This window comes from Danio rerio, chromosome 21 (genome assembly GCF_052040795.2).
Source record: "Danio rerio strain M-AB ecotype USA chromosome 21, GRCz13ab, whole genome shotgun sequence".
Taxonomy (NCBI): domain Eukaryota; kingdom Metazoa; phylum Chordata; class Actinopteri; order Cypriniformes; family Danionidae; genus Danio; species Danio rerio.
This window is the reverse complement of record NC_141041.1, coordinates 23,134,873-23,157,506: the sequence shown is the minus strand read 5'-3', so window position 1 is coordinate 23,157,506 and position 22,634 is coordinate 23,134,873. Positions and strand designations below refer to the sequence as shown.

General features: G+C 34.1%; 4 protein-coding genes across 12 annotated transcripts in view; 2 read left to right on the top strand and 2 right to left on the bottom strand.

The window, feature by feature from the left end:
- The window catches only part of LOC147838831 (odorant receptor 131-2-like), a 1,093,102-nt gene that overhangs the window by 873,547 nt on the left and 196,921 nt on the right, over positions 1 to 22,634 (top strand). The window lies entirely within an intron of this gene.
- Positions 235 to 7,188, bottom strand: neu3.2 (sialidase 3 (membrane sialidase), tandem duplicate 2). 2 transcript variants are annotated; one of them, NM_001003644.2, is given in 4 exon segments: positions 235 to 1,292; positions 1,727 to 1,970; positions 2,752 to 2,759; positions 7,043 to 7,188. In NM_001003644.2, coding segments are annotated over 2 exon segments (1,131 nt in total). In that variant the 5' UTR covers positions 1,958 to 1,970; positions 2,752 to 2,759; positions 7,043 to 7,188; the 3' UTR covers positions 235 to 392.
- Positions 7,964 to 22,634, bottom strand: part of neu3.1 (sialidase 3 (membrane sialidase), tandem duplicate 1) — a 156,403-nt gene continuing 141,732 nt past the window's right edge. The window contains exons 1-3 of one of the 3 annotated variants that reach the window (XM_087300333.1): positions 12,302 to 12,388; positions 11,726 to 11,958; positions 7,964 to 10,353 (exon numbers count right to left, since the gene is read on the bottom strand). In XM_087300333.1, the coding sequence (XP_087156459.1) occupies positions 9,388 to 10,353; positions 11,726 to 11,956 (1,197 nt within the window). In that variant the 5' untranslated portion in view covers positions 11,957 to 11,958; positions 12,302 to 12,388 and the 3' untranslated portion in view covers positions 7,964 to 9,387. 3 annotated transcript variants of the gene reach the window in all.
- On the top strand, positions 12,619 to 22,629 carry xrra1 (X-ray radiation resistance associated 1). 5 transcript variants are annotated; one of them, XR_015520291.1, is made up of 17 exons: positions 12,619 to 12,862; positions 13,230 to 13,372; positions 13,486 to 13,557; positions 13,912 to 13,984; positions 14,076 to 14,173; positions 14,277 to 14,425; positions 14,833 to 14,937; positions 16,248 to 16,393; positions 16,489 to 16,535; positions 16,623 to 16,754; positions 16,860 to 16,953; positions 17,043 to 17,149; positions 17,240 to 17,506; positions 17,581 to 17,740; positions 17,830 to 17,945; positions 21,114 to 21,274; positions 22,596 to 22,629. XR_015520291.1 is itself a non-coding variant. In XM_087301220.1 (17 exons), exons 1-17 carry the CDS (start codon positions 12,769 to 12,771, stop codon positions 21,269 to 21,271), a joined length of 2,067 nt encoding a protein of 688 aa, XP_087157346.1. In that variant the 5' UTR covers positions 12,619 to 12,768; the 3' UTR covers positions 21,272 to 21,528. The 5 variants fall into 5 exon arrangements, 4 of the variants coding, with proteins under 4 accessions (XP_087157346.1, XP_087157348.1, XP_087157347.1 ...); XM_087301220.1 differs by lacking the exon at positions 22,596 to 22,629 and adding an exon at positions 20,561 to 20,666 and having other exon boundaries at positions 21,114 to 21,528; XM_087301222.1 differs by lacking the exon at positions 22,596 to 22,629 and adding an exon at positions 20,561 to 20,666 and having other exon boundaries at positions 13,486 to 13,562; positions 21,114 to 21,528.

Sequence of the window (22,634 nt, the reverse complement as noted above, 5' to 3'; positions counted from 1 at the left end):
TTTTGTTAAACACAAAAGAAGATTTTTTTTAATGCTGGTTGATGATAACCATTGACAACAAAGTCATTATTTACCATCAACCAGAATTCTTCAAAATAACTTATTTTGTGTTCAACAGAAAAATGTAACTCAAACAGATTTTGAACATGTGAAGGTGGAATAAATAATGACAGATTTTATTTTAGGTTGAACTATCCCTTTAACTGTATAAAAGAAATCTCATTGAACCAAATGTTTTAAATTGCAGTTCATTTATTGTTTCATGTAAAGTTTCATGTCAGGTTTGTGGGTTTCTATCCATTATTTTTTAGTAGTAACCTAATCTTTTGCAAACTAAAAAAAAAAAAACAGATTTTTTGTTTTGTTTTTTGCTGTCAGTATTCGCCCTTGACCTAAATAACCTCTTTGTGTTCAAACAGGACAAAGCCTATTCTTTCAAGCTCACTTTTCTCTCCACATTCCATGAGACAGGCAAAGTGTTTTCCATCCCCACACTGAGTCAGATCACTGTATCCACTCGGACCCTCATGCAGAATCACAGGATTCCCCCATCCAGACAAGTCACTCGGGCATTTATTCAAGTATACGCCGAGGCTCATTCTCTTTCTTTTATCGGCTGGATGGCAGTATAGCAGCCATGTTTTTTCAGACGTGTGATCAGGGGCAAAACTCAACACGCTTCCTTGGCAGCCATTTCCAGTGTCTGTCAGTTTACGTACAGATGAAGACTTAAAATCTTTTCCTTTACTTTCACTTAGAGCCTCATTTCTGTAGCCAGACCTGTTTCGAGCATTGCAGTAAAGTTTACTATTGCCGTCATCATCGATGATCTCAGCCATCTGACATTCATTAGACTCACCATCCACACACTTTCCAATATGCCAAGTGCTTCCTTTATCATCACTGTAGAATGCAAATGCATGAGATGTGGGTGAAGTTCCTGAGGTGAAATAATATGTGTACGCTGGGATAATCAGTCTCCCACTCTTCATCTGAATTCCATGTCCTGGTCCAACAGCAAAGGTGGCCCAGTTCTTCTCCTGCTCACCGATCACATCTGCTGTCAAATCAGTAACAGCACTCCAGGTTTTACCAGTGTCCTTACTGGTTATGTAACAAAGGCGTGCCTGATTCTTATTCTCTTTTATTTGTTTGTGTTCTGAGACTCCAACAGGGACAGTAATGAAAAACAGAAAGAGGGTTTTGGACTCTCTTTCATAGACCGGACATGGATTCATGCTGCGATGGTTTGGTAGAGAAGCTGAACTGAGACACTCATGAGTCATATCCCACTGAAAAAAGGTGAAAAATTCTAATAAAACATTACAACACAATTATACGATTAAACAACAATGAAAAATTATATAACTTATAATGTAACATTTACTGTAAATGGTTTAAATGATTACATTTAACTGGTAACCATTTAGTTAGCATTAAAATGAACTGAACACTACTGCTTTTATTAACCTTTGCTATTATAAGGAAGCAAAATGAGTCTGAACTTGTTCCTTTTAGTTTACAGTACATCTTTTACATCAAAAAATTTCAATATAATATTCTTTCAATTGTAGAAATCAAGATTAAAACAAAATAAAGTAATATCAACACATTTAGCAGGCAACACTGCAACAACATAGGCCTAATATTATTAGTTAGGCTGCCAAAGTTCCAGAAAGCTGTGTAAACATACAGACTAACTAAGTATTATTGTTGAAAGCCTCACCTCGACAACACCATCCCTCCATATTCCTCTTCTCATTACAAGGACATCTGCATCCGTATCATCAGTGGTTTTCCGTTTTTCAGCAAAGGCAAGGAAAGTTTTATTTTCACCGTTATAGATTAGAGCTGGAATTCTGTACGTCACCTGAGTTCCTTCAGATTTTTGAGGATCCTGTTTGAACACTGTTGTTACTGGGAAATGTCTCGCTTTGCTTCCAAGTTGTTTTTCCATTGTTCAATTTGTCCTAGAAAAAGAAATGTTTTTTCTTTTCATTTTCAAAATCTAAATCATTCAAAAATTATTTGAAACTTGTCCAACATGACAAGAGTAAATGGAAAGTTCACCCAGAAATGAAAAGTCTGACATCATTTTACTCATGCTGAAGTTGTTGTAAACTTTTTTGAGTTTCTTATATACAAAATATATATTGAAGAATGCTTGGAATGGTAGCTATAGAAAACCATGGTAGATCAAATATTTACTGCAGAAGTCAATGGGTGCTGGTTTAAAGCATTCCTCACAACATCTGCTTTTGTGTTTAACAGAGAAAAAAAAAATAATTAATTTGGGAGCAAGTGTAGGGTGAGCATGAAAGAATTTGCATGTTTAGGTGAACTGTCCCTTTAATGCAATGTATGTTCGGTCATATAGAAAGCTTATTTAATGTGTATGAAGGATTTTTATTTATTTATTATTATTATTTTTATTTTGCTGTAAACACTCTGCATCCGAAAGTATGTAGGCTACTGCAAGTACGAAAGTAGGCATGGGGTTTAAAAATTCTTCGATCAAATTACACGAGCTACTTCTAATTCTGAATTCTGAATGTCAACACTATGAAAGCGAAAATGACGACCTTATTCCTTAGCATTAAAACCAGCTAAATTTCTCCGTTGCGTTTTAGCACTAGCTGCCTCTTAACCCGTTATTTACGCTCATTAAATCGAGGATTAAGTGCTTCAAAAAGCCTAGCCACGTGCGACGCAGGATAAAAATGACACCAGAGGAATGACCGACATACTCACAGAAATGTCCCAGCCGGCATTTCAACGGTGATTCAACGTTGAATCAACGTCAGGTCTATGGTTGGATCAACGTTGAATTACCTTTCGATTTTGCAAATTGGATCAACGTTTATATAGTGACGTTGTTTCACCGTCGGACCACCACCGGTGATTCACCGTTGAAATCACAACGTTGTTTCACTCTTACCTTCTTCATGGGTGAATTGTGGTCGTTTTGTAGACGTTGAATGAAGGTTGAATTACCTTTCGATTTTGCAAATTGGATCAACGTTGATACCGTGACGTTGTTTCACCGTCATACATTTCAACGTAAGTTAAATAGAAACTACATACAACGCAAAGTCCATAAATATAGCAAACAAATTTTTACTAATAAAAAATACACGACACAAATACACAACTTAGTCTGTGTATCAATTTATTTAATACACACCTCATTATTTCAATTATTCTAAATATACAGCAATATTTACAGCATACATAGTTCATTAAAACCATGCAGGTTACTATACATGCTGTACACTCAAATACAGAAAAAAGGCATACAATTAAATAGTCACTTTTTAATTAGGTTTCATGAATTAAAGTTAATGTTTACTAACATGAACAAAGAACAAATACTTGTACAGCATTTATTAATCATTTAATTAATTGAAATATGTCCCGATGCTATTAAAATCAAAATGTGTGCTTGTTAACCTTATTGTAAAGTGTTACTGTCTTCAGAAAGACAGATACTAACTAAATTAAACTAAGTAACTTAACTACGCTTCAATTCTGTTTACAAAGTTTACAAAATACCCATTTTTAAAGTGGCTGCAGTAAAAAAATAAAATAAAAAACATCACTCACAACTAAGAATCACAAGTGAAATACATTACATCTGTTTGAGGTTTTATAGGTTGAGAGAAACACTTGAGGTAAAAGATGGCACTGAGGACAAAGAATCAAGTGTAAAACACTAAAACATCTATATCAGTCTAGCACTTAAATACATATTTATTTCTCAAACACCAGGTGAGTTTCCTACAAAATCAATAATGAGGTTTGCTATTCCAATTCATTGTGAATGAATGGCTTTACTTTTACAATAGTGAAAACTCATGCTATAATCTAATCCTGACATTACTCCTTCACTTTGCAGGTCTGCATGCTAAATATTTAGTAGTTTTTTTTTTTTTTTTTGCATAAAGTACATCTATTGTGTTTAGCATTACTGCAGCAAAACTAAGCACCTGTAACAGTGGAACATGTAGACAAATATTTCAATAAATCATCAAGAAAATGTGTAGAATATATGGTTTGATTCTCTCTCACAAACACAACAGTAATAGCAATTTGTTATTCCGTTATTATTAGTATCATAAAAATTGCATGTTCACAGGGGTCTTAAATTAATGGCTCACATTTGTGAATGTAGGACCACTATTTCACTATTACATGTCACATTAAGTGTTCATATAGGTTCTGTTATTAAGTACTTGTGTCATCACAGAGACCTGTTAATCGTCAGAACACAAACTAAAATATTTTAGATTAAATGCTCCTCATCCTCTACAGACAGCAATGGTCCCAAGATGGTCATTGTCAAGATAAGGCACAAAACACATTGTCAAAACGTTCCATGTGACTTCAGTGATTTAAACTGTGAACATACCAAGCTCCAACAACACTTTAGTGAGGCAAAACAAAACAGTAAATACAAATGTGTTTGCGTATATCTCTCCCGCATCAGATCAGCGTGTGCGTTTTCTGCGAGCAGTAAGCACACACCATAACCTGTTGTGGCAAAGGCAAACAAGTTCTTTTTACAGTACTTACTGTGATTTAACCTTTATGACAAATGTTCTGGACCTGTTACACATATATCACTATCTTTTATGAACACAAATTTCACTGTAACGGATGCTATTGTTTTGCTCCAGTTATACCTTTAGAGAACACCGTACTAGTCAGACATCCATACAAAAGCAGAGAGTTTGGTCTTGTGTAGCAGAACTGCAATAGATGTCTGTCTGTCTAGGCTGACACTGGTTTAGGCCATCAGTATGTCCTTGATGCCCTCAAATGGAGCTTCCAAAAACCTGCAATAAATGAAATATGAGGTTACAACTAAGTTGGTATCAGCTATTATACAAAGTGAAATTCAAATATTTATTTTTTATTGAATCCAAATTTGTCCTATAATATCGCCACACTCAATAATTTTGACTCATCCATCTGAATATTCCTAACTTAGAGAAGTGAAGAATTAGGTGTGATGTCGTCAGGAAGCCCTTCGCCACCACCGGTACCAGCATTTCCAGAATTCAAATTTCAGATTCTCGAAAAAATTGCTTTTTTTTTTTTTTAACCAAGGCTGCAGTAAAGAATCATGAAACATTCAACACATCTAATAATTACAAGTTGTTGTAAACCATTACATGTACTGTAAAAGCTGTTTAAAGCTTTTTAGACATGGTTGAGAAAAACTCTAGAAGGAGTAGCACTTCTGCAAAAGTCTGCATGTAGGACAGAGAATTAAAGGGATAGTTCAAAATTTGTATTCTGTCGTCATTTACTGACCACATTGAACACAAAAGAAGATATTTTGAAGAAAGCTGCAAATCTATTTAACCATTGACTTCTATAGTATTTTTTTCTACTATGGAGGTCAATGTTTACAGGTTTTTAGTTTTTTTTTTTTTCAGAATAGCCTCTTTTGTGTTCAACAAAATAAACTCATAAGGGTTTTAAACCATTTGGGGAGTAAAATGTGAGTAAATTTTCATTCTTGGGTGAACTATCCCTTTCAGTTGGAAAACACCAGAATTCTTAAGTAGACCCTTTTCGCAAGACAGATGATGCATTTTATTTGTCATCTTAATTCTCAAGTTTTTAATATTTAGATTTATTTAAATAGCATGTTTATTTATTTGTTTTAATGACATTTAATAAAAACAACTTCTCAATGACATCACATGTACTGGACCTGCTACACATGTATCACTATTTTTTTTGAATACAAATTTCACTGTAACAGGTGCTGTTGTTTTGCTCCAGTAATACCTTTAGAGAACACAGTAGTAGTCAAGACATCCATACAAAAACCTTGGCATGGAGTAGCAGAACTGCAGTCTGTCCAGGTAGGCTATCTGCGTGTTCTTGATGCCCCTCAACTGGACCTTCCAGAAAACTCAGAAAGTTAAAACCCATTACACCTTTTATCTGCTACTATACAAAGTGTAATTTAAGCATTAATTTCTCACTAAATACATATTTGTTCCCCAATACTGTCACATAGTATAACATCACAACATGATTTCACAATAATAATATCAATATAACAATATAATATCACAACATAGCCTAACAATCAATAAACAAACATATTAGAAAGAGAATATCACCATGCTTTTGGTTAACCAAAGCACTAAGAAGATTTAACAGATAGCTTAGTTAAAGGTAAAGTAAACTTACATGGGCAAAGCCTTTTCCATTCAATGCTGTGCAAGTTAGTGCGTCTCTGGAGTAAGTTACATGTCTAAAAGCAAAAACAACAACAACAGTGAAACGCGCAGTTCACTTTGTAATAATAACACTAATAATACAGCGTATAAAATGGATATTGTTTTATAACGTTGCTCAGTAACTTTAAACTGCGTTTGGAGTTTATCGCTTTGAATTTGCCATAAAAACGCTCATTTAGACTAACGTTAATCATGTGACGTTACCTCGAGGTTAGCTGCGTCACCGGAGCGCAAACAAGACTAAAAACAAACTGGAAAGTTTTAAATGCTTCAAAATTCGAAACACTACACCAAGTCACATTTAAGATGTGTGTAAAACAAAATCGGGGGGTAAATAAAACTTTAAAGCATCTAAAAACACGCTTACCTCTGAATTCTGCTGCACTGCAGGTCAGGTGTTCGTAATTAAGTAAAGTGAAGCGCTGCGCGTGGCCGCGTGCGCCGAGTCCTCCGATACCATGGTAACCAAACATGTTGAATATTGGGTGAAGCCATGACGTTAATTCAACATACAGACCATGATAAAAAAATGTCAACGTTGATTTGTACAAGCATTTCTGTAACTTTTTTCAACCATTTATCATTCAACATTGTTTCAACATTAAAGCAACTACTGACGTATTTTCAACCACATTTCAACGTTGAAGCCTTGTCATATGCAGGCTGTTTTTCAACCGTTCAACATTAAACGTTCTATCAACATTATTTCAACGTTCAAAACACATCTGACCTTATTTCAACCATATTTCAACGTTGAAGGTCGGTCGTGTGCCGGCTGGGGTACTTTGCTGCCGCAAAAGTTAAAGTCTTCACTCAGCCAGACGAACAGACGAAGCTGCACTCCACACAAGCTCTCACTTGTTTCGCAACAACAGCAAGAATAATTGGTAGGGTAGACTTGTTTCATCACAGACTTGTTTTATAGCTCGTGGGGCATTCCACAAAACATCTGCTTTTCCGTGTAAAAAACAAAATGTCAGTCAAGTCTGAACATTCAAATAAATAACACGTGTTAATAGATTACATATGTGTGCGTGTCTGTAAATAAATGAATATGGGTACATTTTGAAATGTAACTGATAGTAATTTTATTTAGACGTTTCCATTCTTGTTTTTAAACTATTAATTAAAATGCTTTCTACAAACTATCCAGTATTTCAAAGAATACTTTATTGTAAAATTCAGAGCAACAGGATTGACAAGATCGCCCTCTACTGACAACAAATGGCCAGTGATAAACAATCTGGAAAACTAAATACGATATTGCATATTATTATTATTTAGGCTACGGGTAGGCTGATATGGGTCAAGGATCTATAGGTTTTTAACCATCATCAAAACAGTACACTTGTGAAACAGCTTTTTTATTCATTTTCCTTCAGCTTAATACAAGGGGTCGCCACAGTGGAATGAACCGCCAACTATTCCAGCATATGTTTTACACAGTGGATCTCCTTCCAGATGCAACCAATACTGGGAAACACCCATGCACACTATGGCCACTTTTGTTTACCCAATTCACCTACAGCGCATATGTGTGGAGAAAACCCACACAAACACTGGGAGAACAGGCAAAATTAAAAAATGCCAAGTGGCACAACCACTGAGCCACCATGCCACCCTTTTATTATAACGTTTGCATTTTTTCTGAGCAGATAAATGTCATTTTTACAGTGATTTACAAAAGACAATCTACAAGAACATTGTATTCAGTGTATTACCCCTAAAAATGTTTATTATGAATAATTTAATGACATGAAAAATCTGACTTTGTGTATATTAATACCAGTTTGTAACAGACAAAATTTCAAAAGAAATTACAATCCATTTCAAATAAACCAATAGCATACAGATGTTACTGACAATAAATAATGCAAATAGTAACGTGCACATGTTGTGCTAAGAATACTTTTGCATCCTAATTCAGTGGTAGGTAGAATAGACAAAGTATCTTAAACTTTTAAAATACATTTAAAATAGTTTTTTTTACAATACATGTATGAATATAAGTAAACCCATAGTTCAAGAATTTAAGCATTATTGGTATGTTCATTTTAGCATTCACATTTTGACACTTTCCATACAGAACACAAATAAACACAGAACATGCCTCATCAAGCTGGTACCAATAAAATGCATACTTAAAATTTAAATGATCACAGTAATGACTTCATGTAACTTAATGACTTAATGTACAGTAATGTTTGGCACTCTTGTTGTTAAATAAAACTGCATGCCTCTTGCGGAAGAACGTTACTGTTTATAGATACAGTACGATGAGTGTCACACAGACACTGAACTGCACTGTAGAAGGGAACAACCATATAGTCCTAGTATTACCACAGTGACTATACAGGATAAGACAAAAACATGATTTGGAAGATTAAAGTGTACAGTTTTGAAACATCAAAACAGTATTTGAGATGTTGGGAGATTACTTGAGATTATTGTATCTAAATTCAAAATACAGTTATTTTCTTACTTTTCCAAAGTCAAATTTAAGCACTTCTCAAATATTTTGCAGGTGCATTTTTAATCTTTTTCAGCACTATACAAGTGTGGAATATTAAGATGTTATTTGTTAAAGTATTTTATACTATACTGTGTGTGTGTGTGTGTGTGTGTGTGTATATATATATATATATATATATATATATATATATATATATATATATATATATATATATATATATATATATATATATATATTCTTGTTTGCCTCAAGATCAACTTTAGATTACTCTCATCTTAATTGTGTTGTCATCTTAAATATTAATTATTTTTATTTCATGCATTGCTCACTCATTAAATGATCATGTCCATGCATTTTATTTTCATTTTATGCTAAAGCAAAGCGATTTATTTTTTTGAAATAGTTAATTATAATCACCTACTATTATAATGAAAGCAACAGAATTAAATTTTAAAGCAGTTTCAAGCACCTTATCCAAAATCTAAGAACCTTTCAAACCTTGAAAACACTTTATTAAAATGCAAGAATTATCAAGGGTTTCCAGCACCCATACGAACTCTGTCATCTGTATTGCTTTTAATCTAGCACCAAGATGCAAATCCTAAAGTAGAAAGGATCCCATAATAAGTCCTAAACGTTTTTGCATTCATCAATTCAAGAGCACAATAAATCATTAAGTTTAAATTCAACAAATGCTATCCCCTCAATTTCACTTTTCTCTCCACACTCCATGAGGCAGCCGAATCGCTCCTCACACTGTGTCAAGTCTGAGTATCCACTGGGACCCTTATAAATGATCCACGGGCGGCTCCAACCAGAAGCATTCAAGGGTGACTTATTCAAGTAAACTCCAAGATCCTTCCTTTTCTTCTTATTAGTTGGATGAGAATAGAGTAACCAAGTTTTAGAGTCTGACTGTGTCAAGCAATCAGTTGCCTTCTTCTCCTCTTCATCCAATGGCTGAGGAACAGGAAAGCTCAACACGCTTCCCTGACAGCCATGCCGTGGCTCTACCAGTTTCCTTGCAACATGAGGATTGTCAAAAGCTGCTCCACTGGTTTCACTTAAAGCCTCTATTCTGTATCCACATGTACTACGAGCATTGCAGTACAGATGACTCTGATCAGCATGATCTATGATCTCAGCCATCTCACATTCACAGGATTTCATTTGGATTTTTCCTCCCATCTGCCAGGTGACGCCACAGTCATCACTGTAGAACGATAAGGCATGAGGCCTGACTATGAGAGGAAAATGAAAGGGAAAACACCTGCAATGCACGTAATAAACATACGCCGGAATGATTAGTCTTCCGCTTTTCATCTGAATCCCATGTCCTGGTCCAACTGCAAATGTAGCCCAGTTGTGAATCTCATCTCCAATAACACTGTTTGTTAAATCTGTTAACTCACTCCAGGTCTCGCCATAGTCTGCACTCGTGATGTAACACAGTCGGGCTCGGTTTCTACCCATGGCAATCTGGTGATACTCTGTGGTATTGCCCGATATGCAGATAAAGAAGAGATAGATGGTTTTGGATTTCCTCTCATAGACTGGACAAGGATTCATAGTGCGATGATCTGGCAAACAGGCGGAAGTGAGAGTCTGTGCAGAAGTCCACTGAAAATAATGACAATTAATTAATATGCTTAGAAATGTGAAAGTATAAAATTGTAAATGTTTGGGAAAAGTATGGCTATAAAATGTTTTTTTTTCTAATAAATATCTGCCAATATGAGTTTAAATACAATTTTACCTGACATTTACAGCCATACTACTGAAAGCAATTTTTTATTTATTTTTAATTAAAGTGAGAATTAGGACTCAGTCGAACTGCTTGTAGCTGGAATCTTGTTGGGTAAAGTGTAGTAAGGGCACAGTGTTACTGTCAATTAGGGCTGCGTGATATTAGAAAAATCTGACATTGTGATATTTTGTTTTTCTGCGAAATACATTGGCTCTATGCACCAACACAATGTATTTGAAATGAAATAAACAAGATGTGCTTTAACTGCAGACTGTCAGCTTTAATTTGACAGTAACAGATTCCAAATGCAAATAGCACACTTGAAATAATTTTTGTAAGCACAAACTCTAGTGTGACCGCAGCATAATTCCTTCAGTGTTCACCTGGTTTGGATGTAAAAACCCTGACAGTCTGCAGTTAAAGCACATCTTGTTTGTTTTATTTCAAATTGATTGTGTTGGTGTATAGAGCCAAAATTGCACAGAAATTGTGTTGATGTCCAAATATTTATGGACCAAACTATATTACGATATGAATACAACTTCCCAAGATAACTTGAATATCTCTACTTAAAATTTTTTTAGAGTAATGAGGGTGATTTTTTAAGGCTGTGAATCATGTATAAAAATAAATAGAGCTATGAAAAAAGTTAAATAGCGCTTTATGGTTTTCCACAGAGTCGAACAGTATTACGGGTACAGAAATTGAATGATGAAATGTAAATTAACATTGTATAGTTTTCATGGTGTTAATAATTCAGTCAAATTATTCTTCATTAAAGTTAAAATGATTTACACTCTCTTGAAATGCCTTTAAAACACATGCAAACAATAAAGTTTCAGTCTGTTATTGGTATACTTTGCAATGACTCCACAAATCTCGTGTATTCTCAATATCTCACCATGGGACTCTTTTGAACACACACATTGCAATTTCAATGCTCAAATGTGTAGCCCTATTGTCAATAATGAAAAGAGTTTCTGAATAATGTAATATTTTATGTAAAAGTGTAAAATTTAAGATTATTTTTTTAAATACAAAGAACAAGAGAAGGCAAAATAGGCTAAATGATAGCCTTGAATTTGCTATTATAATTATGCTGAGCTGAGGGCAATAATTATGCATCCTTGCTGAATATATTAATATCTTTCTTTTATTTAAATTCTTATTGACCCCAAACTTACAAACACTGACAAATACTGATTTATAAGCCTTTTTTGTATAAATATGAAAAAATTATATTACTTGAAGTGATCCATTGTGCAGTGATCCCTTCCTCATGACCAACACTTTTGCATCACTGTCACGTGGAGTGCTGCGCTCTTCAGCAAAGGCAAGGAACGTCTGACCATCGCTGATGTAAATTAAAGCAGGAATTCTGTATGTTTTGCCATCCTTCTGCTGAAATAAAACTGTTCGTGCAGGTGGAGGGCGCTGGGCTTCAGGATAGCTTTTTGACGCCATATTGTCAATCATTCCTAGATAAACATAAACATAAGTAAACAACATGCAGGTAATATGACTATGAATGATCACGTGCGTGTTTATGCATAGATATCTTGCCACTTTATGGCTTAAAGTCGTCTTCAGAAAATACTAACTTACTGCTGCTAGGGGTATTAAATAGAAGATGTAACGTTACAATAATTAATTTTCCAAAATCAGCCCGGGCACCTACTACAAACCCTACACTTTAGTCAAATGATACGACGTTAATACTATCCTTACACTCCAACGAATGGATTCACCGTCATTGCTTTTCTTTTAGGTGCATTATGAAAATTATTAAGGGAAAACTGACAACACATACAATCTATTTACCTTGTATATTCTCCTGTTTCCTACACTGCAGTGCAGGCAGTTGGTTCGGAAGACGAAATCGGAAACTCTTTCCACGGGGCGCAGTGCATTGCGGGACGTGTAGTTCCAACCTAAAAAGAGGCTATCAACATCTCTCTTTCACTCACAGTTATTTAATTCGGTTTTAAATAACACTTTTTATTATTTATTTCCAACACCCAACACACTTGTTAATAAAGATACGATTAAAACTGTGACAGCAAACGTGTAAGAGTACTACATTGCCCATATTGCTTAACCATGGTTGCTAGGACACCATGCAAGACACACTTCAGGGTCTTGTTTGTAAATATTCGAGACAGAGTGCACTGGAGAGGGATTTCAGTCGTTCAAACTTTGAGCAATTTTCTCATTTAATAGAGCTATTAAATCTTACTGTTTGTACTGTTACGGTTTGTCGTCTTGGAATTAATTGCTCGCTGGAAGAAATGGCAGAACTGGGGATTTACAAATTGGACAATGGACGAAGTTACCCATCAAACTGTTTCCCAATAAGATCCTTTTTTCTTCCAAGAAATGAAGGTGATTATTCAACTGAAGGCAAAATTGACTATTTTTATTTATTTATCACATGATCCTACAAAATTCATTCTAATATAACGTTTATTACCCATTTGGAACCCAAACTCATATTAATAACAATGTGTTTCTAGCGTCTGTTGAATAATTAAAAGTTAAAAAGAGCAGCATTCATTTGAATCAGAAATTATTTTAATAGTTTTGTTATGTTATTAATTTTATTTTCTGTTTTTATTGCAATTTAATGCATCTTTGCTAAATAAAAGTAATAATAATAATAATAAAACATCTTACTTTTCTGGCATACCTGAATCTGAAATCTTAGAATTAACTATATGAAGTTATATTTAATATGTGGTTTTATTTTAAGGGGCAGGACACTGGCTTGTAGCACACAGAAATGCACTGGAGGAGGAAATATCAAAAAGGAAGAACATTTCAGATTTGGAAGTGCACTTTGGGAAAGAAGGAAAGGGAGTGCAAGCAAGCAACACTTTAGAAGCTCAACTTTTAGTAAGAATGCTTTCATGATCATTTTAACAGTGATTGCAGTTCATTCATATATTGATTTAAAACGTGACATTGTTAAGATATCTTACTAAACAAACACTTTCATTCTACTTCAGATTACACTGCATTGTGTGGATAAACCCTCTGACCTGTGTTCTGTTAACATCAGTGGCCAGCGTTTGGAAACAGTAAGGCCAGTCTCACGCTTTTTTAATGCCAGTGGTTGTAAACCTGAGGGCATCAGCAGATTTTAGGAAAATTATTAAAATGGTTTTCCATAAGTATAAATTAAGTTTAAAATAATATGAAACCACAAAAAAAAAAAAAAAAAAAAAAATCAAGATATCTCTTAAGTAAGCTACACCCCCATACCTCTTGGATTACATTATAGAATTTAATACATTTTTTTATAATTATTTATTTGCTTTTTTAATATAAAGTTATTTATTTGGAAATCAGAAGCCTTTAGCTGGAAAGTGTGAAAATCAAAGATATCTGTCATTACTTCACAGAAGCATGTTTTTTCTTTCTTTTTTAAACAGGTAAAACTTGAAGGTTTGGAACAATTTGATAACATTGCTTACATAAATGCCTCTGATAACCATTTAACCTTAGGTAAAAAAAAAAAATTGCACATTTATATCTTTCTGACACTTGTAATGGGATAAAAATGGTTGTAAATGAATATTAATCGTTATATTTTTAGAGCCTTTTGGCAGGTTTCCTGCACTAAGGGAATTGGAACTGTCGCTGAACAGTCTCCATAAATTAGAGATTCATGCTGATGACTTCAAGAAATTGGAAGTGAGTTTGCTTGAATATTGGGATATGATTATATAGTTGAGTGCAGATGTCCCTAATTATATTGTGACGATCAAAGAGACCTGACTTATTTTTTTTGTTTCAGGTGCTGGACTTATCCTTTAATAATGTCACAGGAGAAAGTATATTAAATCTAGGCCTGTTACCATGTTTGAAGGTTCTCCATCTAACTGGAAACCAACTGCAGATGCTTCCTCTCAGCATGGCTGGATCTTGTAACCAACTTGAGGAAAAGTACATGTTTGCTACTTTACAGACTTTATCTAAATAGTCTATTTTTATAGAAATGTTATGGTTTGTCTTTATTTTAAAACCATTGACTTTAAAGTGACAAGTATTTTTTAGCCTGCATTTATGAAATTTAGAGTCTACAACAAAATAAAAGTAAAAACACACATTATAAATTAAATGTGTCTGTTTTCAGTTTTATTCACTTATTTTGTATGATACTACAAACTGGTACACAGCCGTATATCAAATAATTTATATAGAGTATATGGATTTTCTTATGACCACACTGGTTTGTAACCTAGGCAGTATACCTTTCAAGTCCTTTTTGATATTTCACTTTAGCTGCTACTGAATTGAATGTTTTGAACATACTCAGAAATAATGACATAATATATCCTTGTTTTCAATAGCACAGATCAAGGTGTCTCTCTATTTGAAAGTCTGGAGGTTTTGATGCTTGATGACAACAAATTAACTTCTCCAGGAGTGTTTATGAGCCTTGCTAACATGAAGAGGTTGGTTAGTCTGCTTTTTATTGAGCAATGGATGTAAATGTTGTTTTTGGAATCTAATTTTGGTAATATGAAATCACTTTTCTTATATTGTATTTTTTAACTATTATAAATTAATATTAATTTATTAAATCACAAAATAGATCAGTAGCAGTTGTGCATTACACTTGATTGACTTTATCTTAGACTTATCCAGGTGTGCTTGTAAGTACAGTAAATTTGTATTGACCTATACTGTACATTATTGTAGATACTGATCATTTGCCAGCAAATCAGTATTAGTTAAATTAACTTTTTAGGTTGAAATGAGGTGTTTTAGAATACAAGTCATATGATGCAGTTTTCATATGTGATATCATAGTTATCTTTTCGAAACTTTAGCTCATTAATAACATATGGCAGACTTTGGAAACAGTTCATTATCTTTCATTATCCATTGCTCTTAGTGAACACTGCCCTCTTGAGGGACAGTCACAGCATGTTCTTTCAGAATTTTAAATAAAACTGCTGTCTAGCCAAAGAAATTAACTATGATATAAACATAGATTTTTATTGATTAGAAGGTACTGTTTAATTTGTAAACATTTAATCGTTGCTGTAAATTATAATAACTAATAAATTAGAAAAATGAAAAAAAAAGGGAATGAGGGCTTACAATTTTACAATTTATTATTTAGGAACAGTGCAATACTTTCTTAATTTAGTATACGTTTAATTGTTTAATTCCCACTTTATATTAAGTGGCCTTACCTAATATGTACTTAAACTAGTAATAAGTAATAATGAATTACAATTTACTTATTGTGTAAATACTGTACATGTTTTTACATTGCACTTATGGTTGATTAATTGCCTGCATGTAAATACATTTGTAATTTAATATAGCATATTATTGCATTTATAATTAAACTGTTAACCATTCCTTACACCTTAACCCACCCTTAAACCTACGCTACGTTAGTGCGTCCACACATGCACTCCAGTGTTCGCGGCGACCCAAGTTTGATTCTGGTCCTTGCAGTCCTGTGCCAATCCTTCCCCTCTCTCTGCTGCCCATGCTTTCCTGTCAATACTCTATACTGTCCTGTCTACTAAAGGTGAAAACCCAGAAAAAAAAATACCTACCCATACCACCAAACTCTACCCATATCCTACCTCGATAGTACCAGAAGTGTTCTGTAATATATTATGAACACATTGGGTCCATTGTATTTAAATTTGATGCATGTACAGAGTAGTTGGCCATTTAATATAAAGTGGGACCAATTTTTTTTTTTTAATTTAATTAAATTTTTTACTGTTTGTGCTTTTAGGCTTCGTCATTTAAACTTACAAGGGAATTTGATCTCAGGAGTTCCATTCTTAGAACAAATGGCAACATTGGAAGATGCCCAAGCAGGCAACATACCACAAAGCATTTTGCAAAATCCAAGCCTGATAAATGACAAGAGGAGAACATGTTTGTATATTCACTGTGATATAAAAAAGAAAAAATATTTTAGATTGTAAAACAAATTATAATTTATCTCATATTTTCTTCCCTTTTTCAAACAGACTCAGAAATCAAAATGATCCACAAAACAATAGAAAAAACATTAGAAGTAGGATATTTTTTTTCTTAAATAATTTATCTTATTTTATGTGGAAACTTCATCAACATTTTAAAATCTAACCTATGTCTTAAACAGGAGGACAAAGCATGTCTCCAAATGCATTTGGATCACTTAAAATATCTTGTTCAGAGAAAGAAGGATGGTAGCTCCCTCGATCAATGCCTTCCATTTCCAGAACTTCATCATCTGAATTTAGCCAACAATGAGGTCTGTGTTCCTTGTTCACAGTTAAAAAGCATTTAATTTACTACAAACACTGACAGCTGAATAAAGTCATTGACAACTAAGCTATTTTCCACTTCTCTCCTCTAGATAGCTGAGGAAGAGGCATTGTTGCCTGTGGCACTGTTTCCAAAGCTCAGTGAGCTTGTTATTCACTCAAACCCCTTAACAACTCAGAAAAGTGGTAAACTCATACACCCTTAAACAGGATCATTGTTTGGACAAGCAAAACTTAGCAAAACTTAATCTTTGTGTGTTTGTGTTTTAATGCAGGCGACCCACCAATGCTGACCAGTTTTCTTCAGGACAAGTTGGGTATTAAAATAACACGCAAAAAGACAACTGATCATGTAAAGCAACATATCTGTCCTAAAAGAAAGGTATACAAATACATAACTTTTTGATTTAGCACATAATATTTGCATTGTAAACCTTTTCAGAAGCAGTTTACCTCCTTTTTACATTGTCAGGTGAAAACCACAACTTCAATTACACCAAAATTAGCTTCAATCATGGCAAGTCCACTTGCCACAAAAAGAGTCTACTCTAAGAAATATACCAGCGAAGATTGTCTTCTACCCTCAGAATATGGGTTAATGCATGTATTTGACTTACCATCTCAAATAAGCATCAAAGATGAGAAAGATATTTCCATTGGCCAGGAACATTTTGACTTTACACGTGCAGGTTTATCATTTGAGATGATTCAAAATGAGGAGTGCTTCTTTGTGACGGAGGTATGTTTCTGCACCTAAAGTTTACATATTAAGATTTGTGTCATATGCATGTTTGAAAATGTAATTTCTTTTAGGTTAATGAACTCAATGAATCAGATTACCAGAAAGACTCATATGATGCAGAAGAAACCAAACTAAAGGTGAAAAAATGCAGCAAAGCCTGTCCAGAAAAACTGATTGGTTATGAAATCTTACTTGGTGATACATCTGGGCCAGAAATGCCTGAGACTTGTGGTAGGAATTTTTCTCTTGTTTACCTGTTGCTTTTGTTTGAATCACTGGTGTTTGTTTGTTCATGTTGTCAGTGGTTTTCTTCAATGCAGGAATTCAGCATGCCGTTAATGTTCTTGAGCACACGCTTAAAAACTTGCTTGTGTATCGAGATTCTAAAGCAAATGTGGACATTCCTCAGAAGCTGTACATAGAGAGAGAGAGAAAGGTGAGAGGTTGTTCATTGGCAATACACTCATGGGCCACTTTATATAGAATGAGAATGTGTCATTACAGTGCAATGCATTCTGGGAATTTGGGACTTGAGAACCTGTATCCTATTAACCTACATAGGTTTATTGAGTCATACATACACTGATTTGTAATAAGCTCGCACTAAAAGTGTGGATGTAACCCTCATTGTCCTGGCCAAATTGCCTCTATTAGCCCTTTCTATCGTGGCCTCCCAATTGTCTCCATTCTCTGAACTGGCTCTATCACCATCTTTCTTCTCCACCATTTATTGTGTCGTGGAGAGACCCCCTAACATAACTGTAAAGAGCTTTGGCTATATAGCAATACACAATAAATGCACTTTATAAAAAATGTGCATGTGCATAAAAGTTCAAAAGCTCACACTACAGATAAAGATGAAAATCATTTCTATGCAAATTTTTTCTTGCTGCATCTCGTTGTTATTTTATTACTTACAGAAGCTGGTTCATTTATTTACTCCACTCTCCAGCATCGGTACACATCTTCTCTAGTTTCACTTTAGTGATGGAGACTAAATATTATGGAATGCACATCAACAGCTTTTCAGACACATAAAGAGCATTTTTAAATGTATCTACACATTAGTCAATTTTAAAGTGCTTGTAAGTTCTTTTTCAAAAGTCATTACTATTAAACGGTTGACTTTTGTGGAGATTTGCATTGGTTTACATTATGCATGTCTGAAAACATGGCAAAATACATTTGTCATGACATAGATTCTCATTCTCTATTAGGCGCACTTTGATAGTAATGGGTTAAACTGCCCTTTTTTCTATGGAACTGCCTTAAAGGGTTAGTTCACCCAAAAATTCTTACTATTTACTCACCTTAGAGGTTACAAATCTTAATAAGTTTCTTTCTTATTTTGAACAAAAAAAGCAGATATTTTGGAGAAAGTTGAAAACCATAAACTATTGCCTATAGCCCTTTTCACACAGTGTTACCATTAAATATCCAAAAAATTACCGGAATGACTTTACCAGTAAATTCAAAACAGTACTGTTCACACAGGCAAGAACATTCCAGAATTTTTCTGGAAAAGACCATCCACACATTCCAAAATACCGGTAAATTCTGACATCATTAACCAGAAATGACATCAAAACGGCCGCTTTTGTACTTTTAAACATAGAAGGGGTCTGGCTTTTGTTGTTGGTTTATGCTACATAATATGTGTGCATGCTGGCACTTCACGTGCACACGCATCAAGCAACTGAAGCATAGCTTAAAGGTAAACAAACTTGGATTATCATAAGGCATTGAGAAGGAACATAGAAACATTATCTGACAAACATCTAGCTGCTAAATGTCTCTGGAAAAATATTCAAAGCCTTTCATTTTATAAACAGTGCAGATCTGAATGAGTTTGAAAGTTCTGTAGTAGACGTCTCACTTCAGCGCGTTCTAAATGTGAACGCGCTCTGTGGCGAGGGGGCGGGGCCCAGAGCTGTGGAAACGCAATGAGGCCGCCGCACAGGTGAATCCACTTATGTGGCGGCCTCATTCTGTTCCTATGGCTCTCGGCCCCGCCCCCTCGCCACACGCTCTTTCCAGCAATTTTCCTTCTGCGTTCAAATAAAGCAGCATTCCATACTCTTTCTGGAAATTTGCCTGAACGAATTTACTGGTATTTTCAAAAATTGCCAGTAATTTTCCGGAAAGGTCTGTATGTGTGAAAGGGGGTTGTGAAAGTTAATTTTATTGTTACCGTCAATGGTTACAGGTTTCAAAATTTTTTTTACTTTTTTTTTTTCTGTTTAACAGAAAAAAGAAACTCATAAAAGTGTGAAACACGTAAAGGGTGGGTAAATTATGACAGAATTTTCGAGTAAACAATATGTTTGGCTGTCAAAAAAAATATATATACACAGATACTGTCTCAGAATTGCTTTCACTTGGATGAGACTGGCTGTTTACAATATTTCAACACAAAAGCGTGCATTTGACAGTTCAAGTTTCAATAAGATATAATAATTTTCCATGGCATAGATACAGCAAGGTGTTGGAACATTTCTCAGATTGTGCTCTATATTGACATCATCATAATGCTGGTGCAGATGTATTACTGTTTTAGATGCAAATCTCAATGTGGAATGATTTGAGATTTTGGCCATGGAGCTTTATCCTGCTGGAAGTAGAAGTCACAAGATGGGCACACTGTGATCATTAAAAACAGACATGTTAAGCATTATAACTGCCACTATCTGGATAAATGTTCTTTTTCATTCTCTGTAAACCATAGAGGTTTTGAAAGACAGGTCCATGTGGCACCATCAAACATGCCATGTTTAAAGTCACTTAAAACATCTTTTTCCCCAGTTTGATGCTCTGTTTGAGCTACACACAGCTCATCTGTACCATGTTTACATACCTAAAAAATTACACTTCTGTCATGTGATAAGCTGATTATAAATTTGCATCAATTAGTAATTACATGAGCAGGTATACCCATTAAAGTGTCCTGGTGAGTGTATAAAACATGGTCATCTAAACCAGCAAGATGTGAAGATCATTAGAGGACTTGGGTCATCTGTTATCAATAACACAGCAGGAACATTCTTTTCACAGATTAAAAATTTGCCGCCTTTGGAACCAAAGAAGTCGAGGGGAAAAATAGTCGATGGACTTCTTGACCAAATAAAGGAGACGAAAACAATAAGCAAATATCCATTGGGTAACATAAACTTCCTTTGTCATTTAACAGTAGGCTTTGAAATAGCCTTAGACGCTTATTTTCATAAATCAGAAAATCAAGATTCTGAATTCAGTGTAATCAAGCCTAGTAATGCTATTTTAGCAGGAACAAAATTTCATCATCAACGATAGCGCATTAGCATGTTGTACAAGTCAACTAACAAGCAGACTGAAAAGAAGTTGTAGTGATAGTGCAGCGCTGTTTACTTTGAAATGCTCTGTTTGGCTCTGCAGCTGTTGCTCTATTATTTCAACACTTAACAGATTGCTAGTGTGTTTGGCTGCACTGCAACTCCACTGGAATGACTGTGGATATATGCCATCTAGGAAACCTCAAACCAAACTGCTTTTAGTATGTCATTAAATTCACCATTGCTTATAGAAAAAAAAAAGATTTTAAATGCATTTTTTTGTTTTATCTGTGCAGATAATATACTGAAAGGAGGGAATAAAGTTGATAAGAGTGAATACAATGAAGCACTGATCCTGCTGAAGGACTTGAAGAGGAAGTACAGTACGGCCCATCTGAAAAGAGTGGAACAAGCAGCACAGATTGAGACTGAGAAGATGTGTAATGTAAACTAACAGGTGCATTACTTTCTACCTTTTATGAATATGTCTTATTTAGAATACTGAAGACTGTACCAAACCAGTGTTTAGATATCAGATATATAACTATCAGAGATATAGATATCACAAATAAACTGCATTTGGAATTGCTGTCAGGTATATTATCTTTGGGTGAATTGATTCTCATTGTATTCTGGGAATTCTTTGTTCCATATTTTTCTCTAACCTGAATAATGTTATTTTATTTATTAAAAATGGATTTATTTGAAAAAGTTGGGCTGTTAAGTTATTTTTTGTGTTAAAATTGTAATTAAATATCTAAAATTGGCAGTTTGCAGAAAGTTATCTATAATATATACAGTATAGTATAACAAATTTAACAAATTTTAGGGGAGAAAGAAAGAAAGAAAGAACTCATGGATTCATAATGGATTTTTTGTTTTTTGAATAAATAAAAAAATCTTTAATTCTAAATCCATTCCATAAAGAAGATTCCATTGTCAACTTGCATGTAGAAAATTCTATTTGCTACAGGACTAACTATAACAATGTATGGTGTTGATATAAAAAATAATTTCTGATAAAACTTTAAAAATTGTTTTGCATGTAGTAAATGTGCTATACTTGTATCCCTTTTTAAAACAGTTTTGTTAATCACTGTTTCATAGGTAGCCACAGTATAGACCATTTTGAGGGACGTAAATATTAACAATGGTTTTAATATGTTTCCTGTTTTACATTTTTAATTTCCATACTTTTCGAGAATCAAAAGAGGGCCACGTATTGATGAATGATGTTATGATAGCTGTTTTAAGGTTAAGTCACGATTGAATTGCCTCTTGTTAGTTATAGTATAGAAATAGTTTGACAACAAGCAGGAAATGTTCATTGGCTAATGACATTGCCACATTGAAATGGTCTATAGTGATTTATTTTATGTACTTAATACAATTGGAAAATATACTTAGCGAGCAGCAAATGAGTTGTTTAATTTTTCACACGAGCACACATTGCATTTTAATATAATATATTTAAACATAATAATACCAATTGGTAAGCTGCTGAAGAATACTTACATTATTGCAAAATTACATAATTTCAAAATGCTTTAGTCTTTCTTTTTCATATATATATTTTTTTACATTAAATCCTGTAATATACTTTTTTTCTGAATAATTATATTTGAATTTTTGATTCCATACACTTCAATCAGATGTTAATTATAAAATGCAATAGGCTGGTGTATATAGACTTTCTTAACTAAACAATAATTATTTGTGTTGAGAAGTTTCTCAAATAATGTTTGTACAGAACAACGAACAAATCGGTTTTCCTCTAGGAGGCGCTTTCAATAAAATCTAGAGGCTCTGCAGAAACT